This window comes from Mustela nivalis (assembly GCF_964662115.1).
Source record: "Mustela nivalis genome assembly, chromosome: 16".
Taxonomy (NCBI): domain Eukaryota; kingdom Metazoa; phylum Chordata; class Mammalia; order Carnivora; family Mustelidae; genus Mustela; species Mustela nivalis.
Window position 1 is genome coordinate 60,921,010 of NC_139035.1, and position 20,434 is coordinate 60,941,443.

General features: G+C 44.5%; 1 protein-coding gene across 3 annotated transcripts in view; it reads right to left on the reverse strand.

Annotated features, from left to right (window-relative positions):
- The window catches only part of PBX1 (PBX homeobox 1), a 278,907-nt gene that overhangs the window by 14,842 nt on the left and 243,631 nt on the right, over nt 1-20,434 (reverse strand). For 2 of the 3 annotated variants that reach the window (XM_082702568.1, XM_082702567.1), the window contains 2 exons: nt 15,701-15,813; nt 14,243-14,332 (listed from right to left, as the gene is read on the reverse strand). In XM_082702568.1, the coding sequence (XP_082558694.1) occupies nt 14,243-14,332; nt 15,701-15,813 (203 nt within the window). The remainder of the gene's footprint in view (nt 1-14,242; nt 14,333-15,700; nt 15,814-20,434) is intronic. The other variant, XM_082702569.1, reaches the window with a different exon arrangement.

Sequence of the window (20,434 nt, forward strand, 5' to 3'; positions counted from 1 at the left end):
CTGGCTTTTCTGTGTGTGTTCTGCTACGGGGCGGGAAGGGTGGGGGGTGGACGGTGCTCGTGAGGAGTCAAAATTCTGCAGCTCAGAATAACGTGCTCCCTCACAGGTGGCCAAGGAAGATACCGGGAGGCCGACACAGCAGCCAAACCACCAGAAGACATCACGTCACTCAGAAGACCATTTTCTAGACCTACGGTCCGAAGAAAGCTGGTTAATGCCCATCGCTTGCTTTCTTCATCCTGACTACAAACTAGCCAAGGGACATACCCGGCAACTCCTAAATTCCGGCACAGAGTAAATTGTCAAGGACATTTTTGACTGATGAACATATCTCTAGGTTTTCCAAGGAATCTCCGAGGTTCTGTTTTCTAGCCCCAGGATTTTTCATAGACTAGAAATACAGAAAATGTTAAGTGAATTCAGACTGAGCGTTAATTTTTTTTTTAAAAAAAGATCAACACATTATAGATCTGCCTTTAGTTTTCCTAGAATAGAAAAAAAAAATCCACCTTTCACACTAAAGAACTTTCCACAGAAAGAGACAGAATGAGAACTTTTTTCCACAGGAGTCCCTGTCCACTGAGAAATAAGAGTTTTCTCTGTATTGCCTACATGTTGGCCAAGTGCAGGATGGATAATAACCTTATTGTATAAAAGTTCTTAGAAATTAATAGGAAAGGATGAACATTTCAAGAATATGTATAGAAGGCTAGCAAACATATGAAAAATGTTCAATATTACCAGTAATCGAAGAGATACAAATTAAATTAAAATAAAAATGAGAGGCCATTTTATAGTTTGATAAGTGGCAAAGATTTAAAAGACTACTAAGACACTTCCTGAGAGTGAGGAAGCGGGAATGATCGTGAACTTCTGGTGGGAGCTGTGCGTTCATACAAGTTTCAAGAAGAAACGTTTCCCTACATCGCAAAAGCCTTAATCTAGATCGTAACCTTTGATCCGGTGTCATGGTTAATTCCATGTCTAGGAATGTATTCAAGGTAGTAACAGAAAATATACACTGAGTTTTCTGTATTACACTGTTTGCCAAAGTGTTTTTAATAATAGTAAAAACAACCACCACCACCACCACCCAAAAAACAAAAAAACAGTCTAACCCTTCCACCAGAGACTGATTAAGTAAATTATGAACTTTCCCCATACCATGCTTCTGTGCAGTTATTAAAGTTATGTTTGAGAAGAATGTTTAATGATATGGAAAATATTCATAGTATATTTTTAGTAAAATAAGTAGGTGACAAAATGATATGTTCGATAGGATCATAGCTCTTCTACACCCACACAAAACACACTTACACACAGAATGCTAGAAGGCTGAAGAACAAAAAGTTAGCAGTAACTTCCTTCTGTGTGATTTTCCCTGCATTCTCCACATTTTCTAAGTTAATATTAATTTGTAATCAGAAAATAAAAAGTAAATGTAGAAATTAGACAAAGCGTATGCGGTAAAGTCCACATCTGATTTAGATCTTTGTCTTGCGTGTTTGAAAGGTCTTGGCTAATCTTCAGAGCTCACTGGAGAACAAGCCAGGGCAATCAGTGGTCAAATACCAGTCTGAGGTCTTTCTTAGATAGAGGCAACTGGGACTCTCGCCTAGAGAAGACAAAGTTAGCAAATGATTTCAAAACTCTCTTCAGAGTATAACTACCTGCGAAGAATGTTCATCAGCTGTTTCTCCCTTACCGCAAAAGAGTAAGGTCAAAGAAGGTGAAACACAGTAATCAACTTAGATGAAATACAGAATTGCTTGAGACTCTCCTTTCCATTTTCCTGCCCTAATGTCCAGTGCAGTAACTGGGTAATAACAGATTCCAAGAAAATGCTTGCTGATCGAAGGAGCGAATGAGTGAGTGAGTGAACTTTAGATCAAGCTCAAGGCCACAGAGTCAATATCTGCTCCAGAAGAAAGTATGGGAAAGACAAGGAAGAGCAGCAGATGTATGGTCACTGAATATCTACCCAGAAAAGGCTGAGGAAGTGATTTGGTGGAGATCATAGGGCACGAGGAATAGAGAAGTTGGAGGTAAAGGACGTGTACCAGGCTGCGATAAACAGAAAGAAATAAGAAAAAAAATTCACTCTTGTGTGGGAGAGCCTTTCTGGACAACAGAAACACCAAAATGCATATGCTTGCTCGCAGGTGTTCCAAGTAGGCAGAAAGTCCAGCCACAAGTCTGCTTGCTGGTTTACAAATACATAAGCAAAAAATAAAAGGAAAGGGAAAGCTTTTGACCATAGGTTCAAGCAAGCTCAGAGCAAAAAGCAGTAAGCACCTGCTATGTACCAAGCCTGAACCGAAGGCTGGGATATAAAACCAGGGGGTCTAGAGAGAAGGTAAAGAAAACCACCAGAAAAGGACTCCTACTCCAACCTGGCCTGTGAAGTACTATGTAGACACAGTCTGCAGGGACTAGAAGTACTTCCGGGAGAAGATGATCTTGGACTACATCTTATAGACTGAGTGCGATTATGAGATCCTTGCCCACTGCCACGGGTTCTGGGCTATGGATTCTACTGCTTGAGAATTTTGATTACCAGGAATTGCCTCTAAGAAAGACCAAGCTCAGTAGCAGAAGATGCGGAGAGAAGGTTCCAGAACTCATGGTCTAGATGGGAAGCACCAGGCTAGGTTCTTGGTGATCTTCAGCAGCAAAAATCATCACACTAGCCAAGGGATGCCAATGGGTATCTGCACGTCTGTTTTGCTCACCTTTAATTTTATTGTTTTTATTATTGTTCCGATGCCTGGTTTTGCCCACCTCTGAATGTTTTTTGTTTTTGTGTTTTGGACATTTTTTAAAAAATGTCCTGATTGTTTTAATAAACTTGAGTTAAATAACATAATGCATATAAAGTACATAGCACACAAGAAGTCAGTAAGTGTTAGTTATTAATACAATTATTAAATGTCATTTTAGCCTGTTAATTTTCTATCCTTATTGTGTTTTAATTGTTCTTTAATTTACTGCTTTATACCACTTCCTTATTTTATTACTATTTGATCTGTTTTATCATCTTTGTAAGTATGTTCTTCGCTGATGTTATTTATTTTAACAACTCGTCCTAGCTTATTTTATGCTTTTAGTGTTCTCTTTAGTAATTGTGTGTCCTAATTGCTTTTAACCTTCACTTTGCCGCTTCACATGCAATTTCCATTTCTCTTCTTTCCTAGCTCTTTTGATCCAAATGTTTATCATGGAAATACAGTTCACAGACTTCCTAGCTCTTTAATATGTGTTACTCTTTTTTATATTTAATTTTTAAAATTTTATTCATATATTATCATTTCATATATTATTTATTTATATATTATCCTTGCATTTTATTATTTTTTATATTTTTATATTTTTTATTCTTTTAGAAGATTTTATTTATTTATTTGAGAGAGAGAGAGAACACAAGTGCATGCAAGCTGGAGAGAGAGGGAGAGAGAGTCTGCTGCAGACTCCGTGTTGAGCGAAGACATTCACGATGGTGAGATCACAACATGAGCTGAAACCAAGAGCCAGCCGCTGAACTTAGCGTCACCCACAGGCCCCATGACAAGTGTTCAGTGTCAACAAAGAGGAGGGACTGTCTCAGTAGAAGTCCTGCCCAGCAAAGCAAGGTGGTTCCTTCTGTTGGTCTGGGAGAAACTGTGACTTCTGTGGTTGATACTCTGGTTTCTTCAATGCTAACCTTTCCCCCCACCCCAAACCATTATTTCACATGGGTAAGCTATTAAGTTAAAATTTTTCTCTTCCATTTTACTGTCCCCAAATTAAAAAAAAAAAAAAAAAAAAAAGATTTTTCTTGACTTCACACATAGATTCCTCAGACAGCCTTGCTGTGTACTTTAATGAACCATCAAATTTCTCCATGAGGAGACACCAGATCTGAAATTTCTACTCTCTCTCCTATGATCATCAGGTCCTTGGCTAAGTTGGTTAACCAAATGGGACACAACAGTGACGTAGGGTAAGCTATGTCCAGGGAAGGGCTTTCTATGTAATTTTTTAAATTTAATTTTAAGAAGAGAAACCACTGGTCTTAAGCATTCTCTATGCCACCCAAAAAGGATATGTAATGTAATAGTCCTAAGGGAGTTCTCACAGTTCTTCTCCCTATCAGCCAGGCTCTAAAATATTTATTATAAGGAAACATAACAGATTCTTTTACGGTAAGGTTCTTGCCAAGACCCTTTACCTAACATACAAACTAGAGGTTTAAGGCTCCCTCGGGACAAAGGTTAAGAACCAGGCTTTGGAGTCAGACTTGGTTGGATGTAGGTCCACATCCTGGCGTCATCCTCTTCTTGCTATTTGATCTTGAATAAACTACTTAATTTCTGAGTCTCTGTTTTCTTATCCATAAAATGGAGAAGAGAGTGTTGATAAAAATACAGGATGAGGGACCCTGGGTGGCCCAGTCGATTACGTGTCCGACTTGATTTTGGTTTCGCGAGATAGAGCCCTGCATTGGGCTCTGCGCTCAGCAGGGAGTCTGCTGGAGATTCTCTCTCCCTCTGCCCCTTCCCCAGATCACGCTTCTCTCTCTCTTTTTCTTAAATAAATAAATAAATCTTACAAAAAAGATTTTTAAAAAACCCCACTGAAGTATTAGGATACAGACTAAATATTACAAGTTAGTGTTCTCAGTGTGGATGTCGGGAGAAGCTCGGGTTTGCCTCAGAACTTTACACACGGAGTTGGCTGTGCCTTTGTTCTCTCGACTCTCGAAAAGGGCAAAGGGTGTTCAGTAATGACCCTGGGTCTCTCTGCGACTCCCAGCTCTGGCGGCAGAGAAGCCTGGCACTTCTCTCCTTAGAACCTCGCCCTTTTCAATTACCCCCTCAGTCTCAGGGTTGGCTGAAGATGGGCTAGCACACTCCCATGACGGATCCTTCTCTAAGGAGGAATAAAGTACAATTTTGGACAGGTGTGTGGCTTTGGAAAATAATCGGTTTCTATAATTTGGGGGAGAAGCTTTAGACCTGGACTTTAAGCTAAAGGGGACAAGAGAAGAAAAGGGAGGAAAAGAAGATGGAAGTTGGGAGCTAGAGCATCCTCTAAGTGAGGAGATCCACTGTAATTTTTAAATATCATTAGCGTCTGTTTTTAGATACTTCAAAGGTTCTTATTATGGCCAAGGGAACACAAGTCCCTTTAGAAGCAGTTGTTACATAAAGTCAGAATCGAAAGCAAGTGTAGACTAAAGCATCTGATTTGATATGCAATGGACTTTTTAGCAGAGTCAGGCTCTCAGATTGATCAAGAGTGAGTGGCCGTCGGGCGTCGGGGGTAGGGGCGAGAGGCGACATCCGACGGCCTAGAAGAGGACAGATTACTCTGTGGTCGACTTTGTGCTCTGTCCTTCCTTCCCCTTCATTTTCGCTTCTGTAAACTGCGAGAGAGGGGCGGGCACCAGAAGGTGAAGGATAGTAAATTTTACAAGTGTATTCCATTGGTCAAAAATCAGGAGAATGTGCACTAATCATCTACAAGCTTAACTGCGTAAAATTTTACTTTAGAAGAGAAAGAAAACTATAAACGAATACTGAATACTAGTTCATGACACCCATGCCAGTAATGTCGAGTCAGGCAAACCTGCACTACTGCTGTCAGTTTACTTTGAAATGCATCTGAGAAGTAAGCTGGCTTGGCGACAGAAGGACGCAGATATAGGTAGACACAGGATGAAGTACGGATGCCCGAATGTGTGGTAGGCATAGTGGCTTCCCTGTGAAATTCTCCCAACTCTTCTGTATGTTGGAAAAACTTTGAAATAAATGCTGGCAAAAATTTTTTTAGAGGTAGTATCCTTCCTGCAAAAGCAACAAAAACAATAAAAACAACAACAGGAAAAAAACAATGTGATTCCTTCTCTTAGGTAAGCCCTAAGCACCATTCAAATGTGCTTCCCTCTAGAGCAGAGTTTCTCAAACAGAATGTGCTTCGACATCACCAGGGGATCTGGGTAAAGGACAGAATCTGATTTAACAGTCTGGGCGAGGCCCGAGATTGTGCCTTGGTCATGAGCTCCCAGGTGATGCCGATGTGGCTGGCCTGCGGCCACGCTTTGAATAAGCTAGCGAGTCAGTGGCGGAGGGAACAGCTATTCAGTGGCTGCCAGCAAAGGCTCTGGGCACCTGGGAAATCTGAAACAGAGATGGGACCTCCTGTAAGGTCTAAATGATTTTTAGACTTAAAGGGTTCAAGATAAGTTCAACGACATGTCTGGCTTAGGCTTAAAGATTATTAGGTTAGATGAATGAATGGCTGACAAGAGTCTACAATTACTGCAAATAGAGCCACAATAAATGTGGCATTTATAAATTTATATTTTAAACCTTCCTCCATATTCCTTCATAGTTTAAAGCACGTGATTATGCTAATCTTGTTCACTTCTTGTACGCGGTTAATTTTTAATGACGAGTTCTAGTTGCTTTAGGCAACTCTGATTTAGGCAGAAAACATGTTTCTCTGTGGTCAGTGTTAGGAAGTTTTCTCTGTTTTTACAGTGTGATCTCAACATCAACACGATCGTCCCACGTTTGGTGGCCCCTATGTTGCTGGCGGGGCATCTAGAATTGCACTGTGCAACACGGCGGCCACTCACCACATGTGGCTCTTCAAATGTCAGTGAACTCAAATTAGATACAGTTACAAATTTGGTTTTTCAGTCACACCAGTCACATGTCAAGTGCTCAACAGGCAAGTGGGGCTAACGGTTAACTTACAGCCAACAGTAAAACAGAACATTTCCATCAGTGTAAAAAGTTCTTTTGGACAGCATGTTTCTGTAAAATCTCTAGAAGAATGGCAAATGTCAATCCACGTTTCTAAGCCACTCACATTTTTAGATGATAGGAATATAAAGATAGATGTAAATTCGTCTCACAATGGCCATTCCCAAAATTCATTAAAATATTATTATTTTGCTATATTAGGTGGAAGTATAGAGCTTCTGTTTCAGAGAAGCAAGGATGGAATAAGTAACTCCCAGCATTCTGTGACTCTACTGGGCGCCAAAACATCTATGCGGCCCATGATGGATACTAGAAGGTCCTCAAGAAGTATTTGTTTAATAAAGCATTTACTCATTTATTTACATTGCTGCTCAGCTGTTCCAGACTCAAACTGGTCCCGCTTCCTGTCTTATTTCTCCATCAAATTCAAGAATTGGAATACTTCGTATTTGGAGATATGGAAAAGAATTTCCCCAAACTCAAACAGAGTCAGAGGTAAGTTGATACATATACATACAAAATATACATACATATATATTTTTTTAAGTACCAAATTTTAAAATAACAATTGGATTTTCTAAGACAGAGGTCTAACATGTTATCTGGAAACAAGCTAAGAACATGGAACCCCCTTCCCAGAAGGTAAGAAGTCATCAGCAGAAATCGATGCCAACATTTCCCACAATTAAATTCATCCGATTTAATTAGCTTAATATTTACTGAGGTCTAGAGGAGCCGTGCCACTTCCAGGAGCAACTGCCCTTTTGAGGTTGTGAAATCTTTCTTTATAGAGAAGAGGGTGGGACCGACTTGAGTCTCGAAAATCTGACCAGAACCTCGCCCAAGGGCGGCATGGCTGCAGGGTCAAATCTGGGCCCGCCTGGGTAGGGTGTTCTAAAATACCAATTCAGTGAAAACAGCATGATGCACAACTGGCTCTCACAGATGGGACTCTTTCCAAGAAGACAGATTTCTCTTTCATTTATAGCTCTGAACTATTTCCCTTCCTGTTGTAGTTTCCTGGAGATGGGAAAACCCATTTTTCCTAAGCAGAAGAGGATCCCGGACGAGTTGTCCTTTTCAGAGTGCAGGAAACAGAGTCCTGTCAAGGGGAAGCGATTTGTCCACCGTCACATGGGCAAAAAGTAGCAGAAACGGAATACAGATGCGTACATGTATAGCCACTCACACACTGTGAATGTGATCAGATCTGTGGTGACCGCATCACTTGGTTTGAGTTCAACCAAACTCTTTGTGACTATTTCTACTAAGGAGTTTTCCCCAAAAGGATATGTATTCTTGTAAGCCCACGGTATGGATTTTTGGGGAGGGGGTAGATTTCTCAAATTACTGCTGGTTGGTCTTGGATTCTCTCTTCGGAGTAACCTCCCTTCCAGATTCCCTCCTAAACTTCAGAGTTGATTGATTCCCTTGTGTGAACCTTCCAAAAGCAGGAAACCTGATCGCAAGCACTGAATGAGATTGAAAACTAAAACATATGCTGATGGGCATCAGGATTTTACATTCATCTCACGTACAGGCTTTCCCCAACCTGAACTAGATATAATAGGACGTCACCTCCTTCCCCAAGGTCAAAAACACTACGGACGGCTTATTTGTTGAATGGATGACTGGATGGGTGGATGGATGCATACTCGAACACATGAATGCATGAGTGTATGAAGATGCCATTAGACAACGTGGCCTCATTGGAGGGCTTTCACCTGGCCACTGGGGAAAAACAACGGATTACGTATGAAATTACAATATTGAGGGTTTTTTTTTTCTTCTTCTTCAACTATTGTGGGCTCCGATAAAATGTTTTTCAGTTCTCAAATGATAAGTTGATATGGTATTAAGTTTTAAAAGCCTCATCCAATAAGAAGCCAGAGGGGCTTCCTCCATTTCCTCTCAACTCTGCCATAAAGAAAAGCCGGGCTGGAAGCTTCTGGAAGGCAGTAGTCCATCTACAACATTCCTGCCACCTTGAAACCCTCCAGAGATGGGTTCACCATGTTCAGACCTGTCAATTCTCATCACTCCCTCTACCCCTCCAGCCTGGGGCTGTTCGCAAGTCCCAGCTGCAGTGTTGGGAGGTACCTGAAGAAAGCTAACTGGAGAGCATATCTGGATATATTTTCATACCTTCAAATTTTGAATTCCACTTGACAAAATAGAAAAATAAAAACTTCATGTAATTAAAATGCATTTTTAAAGATTTGCATATGAATTTTAATTATCACTCTAACTTCCCAGTCCTACAATTCCACGTGTGGCAACATCTTATTAATACATACTTAAAGTGGGGGTGCCTGGGTGGCTCAGTGGGTTAGGCCTCTGCCTTTGGCTCGGGTTGTGGTCTCGTAGTCCTGGGATTTGAGCCCCGCATTGGGCTCTCTGCTCAGTGGGGAGCCTGCTTCCCCTCTCTCTCTGCCTGCCTACACTTGAGTCTAGTGTCTCTGGAGCGGACAGCAAAGAATCAAAGATGGTCCTTGTTGATCTCTAGATTTAGATCTAGAACTCTCGATCTCCACTCTAGAACTATCCAGCTGAAAGGGAACTTACAGCCTGCTTCTCTGGTAAATTTCACAGATGAAGCAAAAATACAGAGGTGACGGGACTTATCAAAAGAAAAGGCATAGGAAGGCATTATGTTTCCTGGTTTCTAGTTGCCTCTACCTCCTGTGAGTTTGGCCATGGAGGTTCCAGTGGAACATCTGGTAGAGACAATGTTATACAGTTGTATGGATAGTATCCCACAAACAGGTGTTGACACAGGGATTCTTTTTAGGACAGGAGAAGTTCTACAGAATTCAAAGGAATCATTCTCTTGGCAATATCACCACTATATAGCTTCAGGTATCTAATGCTGATTTGAATCAGATTCTCAGAAAATCTGCACCAGTCAGAAAGTTTAGAAACTTTTTATAAAAAAGAAGACCTAGGGCACCTGGGTGGCTCATTCAATTGAGCATCTGATTCTTAGTTTTGGCTCAGGTCATGATCTCGGAGTCATGGGATCGAGTCCCGTGTTGGGCTTTGCGCTCACTGGGGAGTCTGTGGCTCAGGCAGCTCAGCATCTGATGCTGAGTTTTGGCTCAGGTCATGATCTCAGAGTCATGGGATCGAGTCCCATGTTGGGCTTTGCGCTCACTGGGGAGTCTGTGGCTCATATAGTTGAGCATCTGATTCTTAGTTTTGGCTCAGGTCATGATCTCGGAGTCATGGGATCGAGTCCCGTGTTGGGCTTTGCGTTCACTGGGGAGTCTGTAGCTCAGGCAGCTCAGCATCTGATTCTTAGTTTTGGCTCAGGTCATGATCTCGGAGTCATGGGATCGAGTCCCGTGTTGGGCTTTGCGCTCACTGGGGAGTCTGTAGCTCAGGCAGCTGAGCATCTGATTCTTAGTTTTGGCTCAGGTCATGATCTCGGAGTCATGGGATCGAGTCCCGTGCTGGGCTTTGCGCTCACTTAAAATCTCTTATAAAAAGGAAAACTTAAAAAACTTTCTGAATTAGAAACATGATATATTCGTGGTTTAATAAAGCACTTAAAGATCATTTCCAGATACTTTACTGTTATATAAGATGTGCCTATTGGTTACTAAATAAATACACTTTCTAAATTCAATGGCAACTTGTCTTCTACCTGATTTATTCACCAGTCAACATGTTCTGAGCAACTAATACAGGCATTTAGGAAACAGTTAGGAAATATACAGGAGTGGAAGACATGAAGACCAACTAAGTTCTGTCTGTTCACATACCTGTAAGGTAAGAGAAGCGTATGTGTGATAAAGCAAAGAGAAGCAGAGAAGAAGGGCTTAGGAGGATAACCCAGGCAGCAAGGAGGAACTGGCTGTGGGAGCGAAAGTATGTTTTTGAGAATGGGGAGGCATGGGGAAGGTGGCACAGGAATGAAGGACATTTACAGAGATATCTGGCAGCCAGGCCCAAATGTAAGGGGGATGTGCGCAATCAGGTAGAAGTGAACTGACCATGTTGTCCAGCACCCAGATTTTACCTGGATGTCAGGAGGGTGAGGTAGAAGGGCAGATAGGTTGGGACCAGGGTATGAGAGACTCTTGAGTGTCAGACCCGGCATTTGAGCTTGCTTAGGTAGGCAACAGACAGGTGCTGGTGATTTCTAGGCAAGAAATGGCCGGATTCAGAGGGTGTGTGCAGAAGAAAGGAGACACTGAAGTCAGTAACGGTAATGAGAAAATGATCACAATGGCCAAGCCAATGAACTATTCCAGAACTAGGACAGTGGCAGTGAGAAAGGAAAAAGAATGAATGTGAGAGCTGAGTGACCTAAGTCTGTCCGATTGACAGGGGAGTGAAATAACCTCCCTCCATTACTCAGAGCCACTCTAACCTGGTAAGTACTGCCCATTGTCATCCGAGAGCATAACGGACTTACGGATGTAGAATTGAACGCTTGTCGCCGCTACGCAAGGGGGTGTTTAAGACTTGTACAACACTACATCCTTGTCGAAAGCACATCTTTCCATCAGAAGAGAAAAAAGTGACAACCATGTCCTAACCAATCCTCACTAGGAACTGTCTACTGTGAAAACTGCTCACACACGAAGAGAAAAAAGGTCAAATTAGAAAGTTACCGCTTATAACATTTCATACTGCATTCATGTGGAACGATTTCTGCTTGGCCAAGCCCTTTCCTACTTATTTTCTTTTTCCCTAAAGCAGCCCTTGAGGGATTAAGCCTGGGAATTACAGTCCTTGAGGAACAAGGCCTACCCACAGACACACGAGAGTGACCGGGACCGGAGTCTCCCAGCTCTTCCCAACCGTCCATGCGTTTACCACGTGGGCTCGGTGAAAGGCAAGGAAGGGGTCTGAACTTTATGGGATTGAAAATAGACCCTGGTTGGATAAGATATGGGTGCTATGAAAACCCAGCCAGGCGAGCAGATAATGGCTGCCCAGAAAATGTCCTCTACCAAGTGAAACACAATCCAGAGTCCAGCTGGGAATTCCATTGCTGCCTTGGGTTTAGGAATTGTTTATTTTTATTTCTTGGCTCGAACCTTTCATTCCTGCCCTTGTCTCCTCTTGTCTCCCTCCTTCCCTCTCTCTTTCTTCTCCTAGCAGCCAGAGCCAGGTGCGTCCACGTCGAACATCACTGTCTAAAACCACAGCTTGCTCTAACAAGCTTGGTCTCCTGCACGTGGCACAATTTTTAAAAACTTAAAATGGACACCCAAGGAACTTATCATATCACCATCAGCCTTTGAATCGTTTACCCTGCTTATTAAAGACCCAGGAATCAAATAAACACCGTTTCCAGGGGGAAAAAAAAAATGAACACACAATGAGAGTCTTTCGAGTGGTATTTTTAAGCCCAGTTTCTGTGGTAAGATTACATAATCAAACATAATTGTCTGCACATGTTTGGTTACACTCTTCCAGAAATGATTCCCAGCCCACCCGACAGTGTCAGAGGGGTCAGTGTTGACCCCCCAGAGTCTGAGTGCCAACCTCTCCTCCATTACCTAATAAGGAAGCAGAACTGTAAGCCCATTTCCCGCCCATCGCATAGACTTTCTGTGGCTCCTGGTCTCATCCCCACACTCTGGTATTTTCCTCATGTTCTTGTCTTCCACTTATACAGAGCAAAGCTTTTTCTGGAAAAGTCTTTTGAGATAGAAGATGTATCTCAGAAAGACTCAGAAAACACATAAATGCTTATGTGCTTGAAACCACCCCCCCCCATCACACACACACACACACACACACACACACACACACACACAGACAAGCACAGAGCAACCTCATTTGTCTGGGGTCTGTTTTTGAGAACATACTTCTCCACCACAGTATCTTGTAAGATTTTGCTAAGCAGGTTTCCAGCAAGTCAGCCATTAACATGGTAATTATAATTAGCATAAGCACAAGAAGAGAAGAATGCCTCTGCTCTGGAAATCCTGTCTGGAAAAGTGACAGGATCGCCCAGACTACATTCAACAGGGTCAGCTTTGACCTCCTCCGTCTCCTGCCAGAGAGAGACTTGATAAATACCATACAAATTCAGAGGGGATTCTGCCTAAAGGAGGTAGAAAATAAAGCGCTCCTAAGTGGCAGGGGCCTTAAAAAGTCACCAAGACACTTCTGACCTGGCACTCCTCTCCGACATCCTGACTGAATAGCTAGCTATGCTGCCATGTTTGAACGCCCTGATGGATGGGGAGTTCTTGACTTCCAGAGGCAGCCAATCCCTTTTCTGGACAACTCTCACTAGAAGAAAGGCCCGTCAAAGGTCGAAGTGAGATGTGTTTCTCTGAATCTTCTACTGGCTCCTATCCTTGGCCCATTTAGCTCACTCATGACAAATCCAATCTTTCTCACAAATAATATGACTAAAACTACTGTACACCACCCACGTCTTCTCATTTATGGGCTAAGAATTCCCAACTCTTCCAACCATTCCTTGTGATGAACCTGCTGGTGTTCTGTCGATTCCTTCCAGTCTCACCTTAGTTGTGTCTGAGTTGACCAATGCAGGGCTGAAGGAGACATCACCTACACTACTGGTGTAGATACCACAGCTCCGTTAGTATAGACTAGGATGACATTTGACACATCAGGCCTTCTGTTCCTTCATCCCACCCCCAATTCCTTTGTATTGTAACACCAGAAAAAACAACAAAAAAAACATCCGCCACCAGTCAACCACAGTTTTCTTCCATAGTTCTGAGCCAACGGTTCTACTGGAACCTCCTGCAGCCTCTAAACGCCCAGGAAATGACCCCTGATCTAAAAGACAGCCTCCTTTTCCAGGCAGCCTCTTGTCCTCGCTTGCTGTCACCGCTGCTGAGATAGCGGACGATTGATCTGAGAAATCAAGTTGGATTGCTGTCCCAAATCTACATTCGGTTCTCCTTGTGTCTGTCTGATCGATTTCACTCTGTGCGACACAGCTTGTCGCTATGAATTTTCATGCTAGTCAGAAGCCGCCAGCGCGCCCAAGAACGAGGAGAAGACGGTCTGTGCCCCTCCCCGTCCCTTCCCCTTCCCCAGCCTCTGTGTTAATTTCTTTCTTGTTTTTGTCCTTAGACAGACTGGAGAAAGGTGCTTTTTCAGACCACAGACCTGGATGCAGTGGCTTTTGGGCTACTGGTTTTCCTGCCCAGGGTCCCCAGGCCCCAGCTTGTGGTGACATTTCCGACCACCGTTGTGCTAGGTGTCACCTGTTCAGCGGCTCCTCTCAGCTGAACTCGAGTGGCCGCAGGTGCCGTGAGAACACTGATCGGGTGTGACAGCCCTCGATGCCAGCTGCCTGCATGAAGCCCGCCCGGTCGCCACTTTTTGTGTGGGGAGAACGCTGCCGACGGCGTGGCCGATACAGACCCGAGAAACTAGGTGACCGTAAAGCTAAGAGAAGCCCTACTAAGTGGCATTCCGAGCCCTATGGCTTTGAAATAATTGGTTATGATAGAATAAAAACAAAGGGTGGGGGGGCCTTGTTTTCTTACACTGATGCCCTGCGGACTGTACATCTGACTGGCTGCGAGTCCGTCACTGTATCCTCCTGTCTGGCTGATAACATGGCGAAGGGTATCCACCTAAACGGACGAACAACAACAGAGAGATTAGTCAGGGAGATGCAGGGGAAGGGAGGCAGAGCAGCATCGCGCGCGGGCCGCCGAGTGGGCGGGCCAGATTTACACAGTCCTGGCCGAGGTATCCTTCCCCGGAGGGGTCCGGTAGGAGGAGGCCGGCCTCTCTATCTGCCAAATCCGTTCTCCTTTCTGAGTTCGGTCAGCAAGATGGTGACAAGATCCAAGGCACCTGGGATTCCCACCACTGAGACTAACCCCCAGAGCTGCAGGAGATGGTAGGGGACGGGGGACGGAGTGAAGGACCCCCCCCATAGGGACCACCCTATTCGCTTCTCCTCTGCTGGTCACCTACAGAAGTCTAGGCTCTATCTGCAGAAGGACTGGGCCGCCGACTCCCAGAGAGAGCGGTATGTGACTGACACTGTCCTTGCGAGGACCCAGGTGACGGCCAGCTGTAAGGTCCCTCGACCAGTCTGACCACGGCTCTTCACACTTGTCCCTAGGCTGTGTTTCCTGAATCACTGGCCAGGTGGTCTCTTCCAGGTGTGAGGTACTTCCTGTTCCGTGGGCAGGGTGGGAGACCGGGCTAACGGGGCTCAGAATTTCCCTGGCCATTCTGACCCAGAGCATTCGGCTTGACCCTCCCCCGCAGGCTCTGTGCTGAGACAGTAGGGTGGCTTCCTGGGATGTAGTGAAGACAGGCTGTTCGCTAATGGGCACCAAGGGTTTACACCACATGACCGGATTTTTGCTTCCCAACATGGGCCCCGACTCATGACCAGAAACCCAAGTCCCGTGACCTCAAGGATGATTGAGAAGATGAGTTTAGTCAACCTGCTCGGGTGTTTGTAAAGCTTGAAATGAAAACAGAAGATACAAAGGTATTTGCCTACTCATCAGTCACCTCCTTATGTGGCTACTATGGAGTGTGGGAAACCCACAAGCAAGGGGGGTGGCCTGCAACGGGAGACAGTGGACTGAACTCCTCCTCCCTTTCCCATTAGCGAAGAAAGAATCCGCTGCTTCCACGTGCCCGGCAGGCCTCGGTCACTTCACCCTGAGCTTGCTCCTCACCTGCTTTCCCATTGTGGCTGACAAGTCAGAGCCAAATGCATTCACAAAGTGTGGACAAGATTTCCCATGACCATGGTTGTCTTTGGTTTGGTTTGGTTTGGTCATTGGCAAGATTTTATTTCTACATTTTCCCTCGCTCTCTCTCCCCCTTTCTCTCTCTTCCTCACTCTATCTCCCTCTCTCACCCTGTCTCTCACTCTCTCCTCTCTCTCTGAATAGAACTGGCAAGTGCCAAGACGACCGAGGGCTCTTGGACTCCAATGCATTCAGCTGGTGGCACATTGGCTGGGTCCCTACCTGTGACTGCACGTTGGCTCCAACCTGGGCCCCTTGGTAAGAGTCCCCATTGAGTGACTGCACGCCCATGAACAAATCTCCAGAGTTTGACATGTTAAAAGAACTGGAAGAACCTGGAAAGGAAAGAGTGAGGCACCTGAATCACAGAAAGGAAAAGGCTCAACCCCTGCAACTAACAGCCAAGAGGAAGAATGACATGCAAAGCAACCCCTCCCAAATAAACACTAAGATAAAAATAACATCCACAGAGTCTGGTTAGTAGCATGAAGAACAGAGCAAGCAATAAAGGGTGCATATCGTTCATGTTACGTGAAGCCACGTCTTACTGCGAGTTGCCAATAGGACTGTGTCCCCTTAACAACTTCAAGGATGAGAAAGGGAATATTTATTCGCATGTATTCTTCTTAATTTAGTTTATTTGAATTGGAAATGGTCTCCAGGACCTCTCTTTCATGCCCATAAAATTCTGGGGGTTGCCAGGGGAGCACAAGCTGAAGGATACGGACTAGTCAATGGATGGTACTTCTGCCACCAAGATGGCGCACACAAGCTATTTGGCTGGTTTCCAGATATGCTGTTGCCAACCCATCTGCCCTCACATGGGAAGCAGCCCTGGTGAGGGAGGGTGGGGAATGCGTGAAGGCAATGTCACACGTTAGGGCTGGCCATGGGATGGGAGTCCATTGACATTTCTGATCTCTAGAAAGGAGGTCAAGCTTCTGGCTGGGTAGCAAGCAGCCCAAGAGAGCCTCAAGGACTACAAGATGTGAGGATGGTGACGTCTTCCCTTGGCACCTGCTATTATGGAGGAACGTGAAACAGAATAATGGGCTGGGAATTCCGAAGCATGCATGAAATAGGAAATGCTAATAATAACACTTAAGATAACAATAAAAGAGGGCCTCAAGAGGAGCAGTTAACCATCTGCTTTCACCTCCCAGAGAAGAAGCCTTCTCCCACACAGTTAGCCTTGAGGCAGCACCCAGGTGGCACTATGGGAAACCTGGCCCAACCTCGGCCTCAACACATGGGTGTGGAGAAGCTTCTTATTATTCTGAAGTCATCGTGCAGCTCAGCGCATTAGGAAAGAAAGCTCAACGTGCAAGGTTTGGTTAAAACATGACGTTAGCCTAGAAAAGGAGAGACCTTAGGGACCCAGGTCAGTTCCACTCTATTTCCAACTCTGTCCTGCTCGAATCGCACTCTTGTCCTCACATTTGACAGCTATCATCCTCTTGGGATCACCCAGCAATGATGCCCCAGCTCTGATGCTTTCTTAATCTCCCAAAATAGGGAACTGTGCTCTCCTAGAGGGCTGTCTCCTGGAGCTCAAGAGAAAGCTTTTCCTGTACTCCGTCACTCTGCTCTATGCTGAACTGCTCACAGGATCCTCATATGTCTAAGGAGGGCGCCATTTTGAAAAACCAAATGGTTCACTTGCGGGGATCCTCAAGGTAGGAAACTTCTCTGTTTTTCCTTGTTTTGGGGCTGTCCATCCCCACACAAGCACTAGCTACCTCTTGAGCTACATAAACTGATTCCCCACTTGCTCTTGTTGTGGGAAGAAGGGAACGCTTTTTCTGGGGGGCAGGAGGGCGACTCGAGTGCCGTCTAGAGGACTACGACTTCTCCATAGCTCTGGAACATGTCTTGTCTCATTGGGCATGCATTTCTCAGTTTAGCTTATCTGCACAGAAGTAGACTACTGGGGTCCTGAGCCAAAGAGGCATAAGGTCTGACCAGGCACGGCAGCCTGTTCTGGAAGTTTCTTCCAGTAATGTGGTGCCAATCTCCCCAACATGTGGCTGAAGCAGGGTATGGCACAGATCACATAATTCCCCGGCCTGCATTTCCTACCTATATCCTTCTCAAACTTTCTTTCCATCAGAGCTACTTCTTATTTAGATAAGAGCCATTTTGCCCTCATTTACCACACACACTCATATTTAGATGGCATCAGAACCAGGAGTAGTCAGCTCCAGGACCCCAAATTATAATTGCTTATAGAATATCATAATTTTTTTGCCCTCCTCCCTCTCCCAAGAGCATTCAGTTGGATGCCCAGATACATCCTTTCTTTCTCTCCCAATCAAATACCATGTAATAAACTCACACTCATGCGTGGTTGATGGTTTATTGGAAATGAGCACCGCCCAAGAAATGGGAGAAACCCCCAGAGGGCAGTACTGGTGCCAAGTAACATGGCGTCCATGGAACCATAAAGGTATGGGATGTACCATTTACAAGATACACGCTGCAACAGACACAGATGATTTAAAAAATATATGTGCATAGATAAATTATAAATATGTCTGGCTACCTAATGTACATAGAGATAGATAAATATGAACATATCAATGGCCTTCACGTACAGATGCACTTGACTCAGAGTAATTACAGGAATCACTCCCTTGCTCTTGCCTCTGTCTGCTCTTCCAGCATTTTGTTGTCCCTGTGCAGCCATGTACTGCACAATCACAGCTTCCAACTCTCTGAGAAGTATCTAGTAGGGCTGGCTCTGAGAAGAGGCCAGAGGCCACGCATACCACAAGAGAGCAGACAGAAGCCCACACAAAACTCGAAATGAGGAGGAGAAGATAAGTTCTTCATTGGGCACTGGAAGGGAGGAAGAAACAGCACAGAACGGACAACTTCCTGAGAAGGAGGTATCCTTGACAGAGAGCAAACGGGCTGTCTTGGAGGTGCCACAAAGTCTCAAAGAACTCCCACGGAATGACCTGGCTTGTGGAGAAGGTCCTTCAAGAACCTCGGGGGCAGGTGGCTGGAATGTAATCCACAATTACCAGAATGCACATTTTAAGATGTGCTTGCCAGTTAAAAGGTTCTGAGATTGGAGTGGGAAGGGAGGCACGTGTCCCATGTAAGCTGTCACCCAGATATCGGGGGCACGTACAGAGCGGAGCCCGCCCTCCACTAGACAGACAGGACATAATGTATCACCTATGGATTCTAATGCCCGGGCTCCGGCAAGTATGATGACGGGGAGATGTGTTAACATCCGTTTCCCTAAGATCGTTTTCTGAAGGCTGCATTTCTCTAAAGAGTCTTCAGGAGACTTCAATTTGTTTGGGGGGGGGTGGTTTGGGTAGAACAACAGTTCACTGCATCCTCTCCCCCAAAATCCAGAATCCTAATGATAAAATCTAAACTTAGAGCAAAGTTTCCGGACACTGGCACTATTGACATCTGGGGCTGGGAATGGGCTCATGGTGGAGGAATGTTCTATGAGCCGCAGGATGACGGTCTTCCATCTCCCCAGCCTCCAGTCACCAGAAGCCAGCAGTACCCGCCTCCCAAAACCCTGACAGCCAAATGTCTCCAAGCACGACCAAATGTCCCCTGAGGTACAAGTTCGCCCTGTTGAGAACCAATGACGCAGAATAAGAGAGGCGTTACTTTTTCTTACTGAGGAAATCAAAGGGTTTACAAGTATTGGCATGTTATTCCTCAGAGCATTTTTATGAAGCAGAAGTATGGCAAATACTGCTTTCTGTTGCAGTTTTGAAATCAAGGCTCCCAAGAGATCAGGGGGCAGCCGGTCAGATTAGACTTTCTACACCACTTGGAGACTCAAAAGATGGGGCCTCTTTGCTAGACACGACTTCATTATGTCTCGGGCTTGCTTCTCTAGCTTCCATGATTATTCCCCTTCTAAACTCCAAAAATCACTGTTGCTTGCCAACCAGGACAAGGCATAAGAGAGAAAGGCTGTCTGGTTTGATGGGAAACCCCTTCAGAAGGTACACGTGGCAAGGTTCTAGAGTTCTAATTCTGGCAGGCTATGTTTTTATTTTCTACTAAGAAATTAGAGAAGAAAGAACACAGCAGAAAACATTCATGGCATTCATTCTTTCATTTTGTTTAAAAAAAAAAAAAAAATTCCAGGAGTTCCTACGGATTTACTAAGTGTCAGCCAGCCTCCCTAGGTGTGTTACCTCTTTTCTAACGGTGTGTATTACATAAATAAACTTCTCTTAGGAAGCCAGAATCTAGGGGGTTTAATATGATCATCTTCCCCCAATCCAGAAAACACCAAACCTTCTATTAGGGGTATAACAGATATGTATAAGGGCTTGCCACTAACTATATAGTGTCAGAGGAAGAACTTTCACAGTTGAGCCTGCCGTCCTTGAAAACACACACTCACACATACGCACTCAGAGCCAGCAAAAAAAGATTCCAGATGGGGGAGGGAGTCCTGAGCCTCAATAAGCCTGGGATTGCTTCGCTAATCACAGAATCTAATCAATTGTCAACGCTGATGCTATTTGCCACAGCAAACATCTGCAAGGCACAAGCCGACTTCTTCCTTCCTGGATGCTGATAACCTGACCTTCCAAAAGGGGCCCCGTTTTTCTGAGATCTTATTCCTGCTTTTCTTATCTCATCAAAAATAGACATGAGAATGGATCCCTCTAGGTAATTCCAGAAGTATGGACCCAAGGTTATAATGATCGTGTCAGATGGTCCCCATTTTTGCTTTTTTTTCCCCCCAGAAAACGTAATTTTCTTCTCTTCCTTCTATTCTTTCTCTTTGTTCCAGGCATTCTGCTCGACTCTGCCGATGTCAAATACGAAGCATGCCGGGTGCGTCTCTACCTGTTTGCTCGTCCCCCATGGGTCCTTACCCCAGGTGATTTTAATGAATTGTGCTTAAGGAAATAGGAGATCAGGCATCTATCCACAACCAGGAATATTCAGAAATGACCTAAA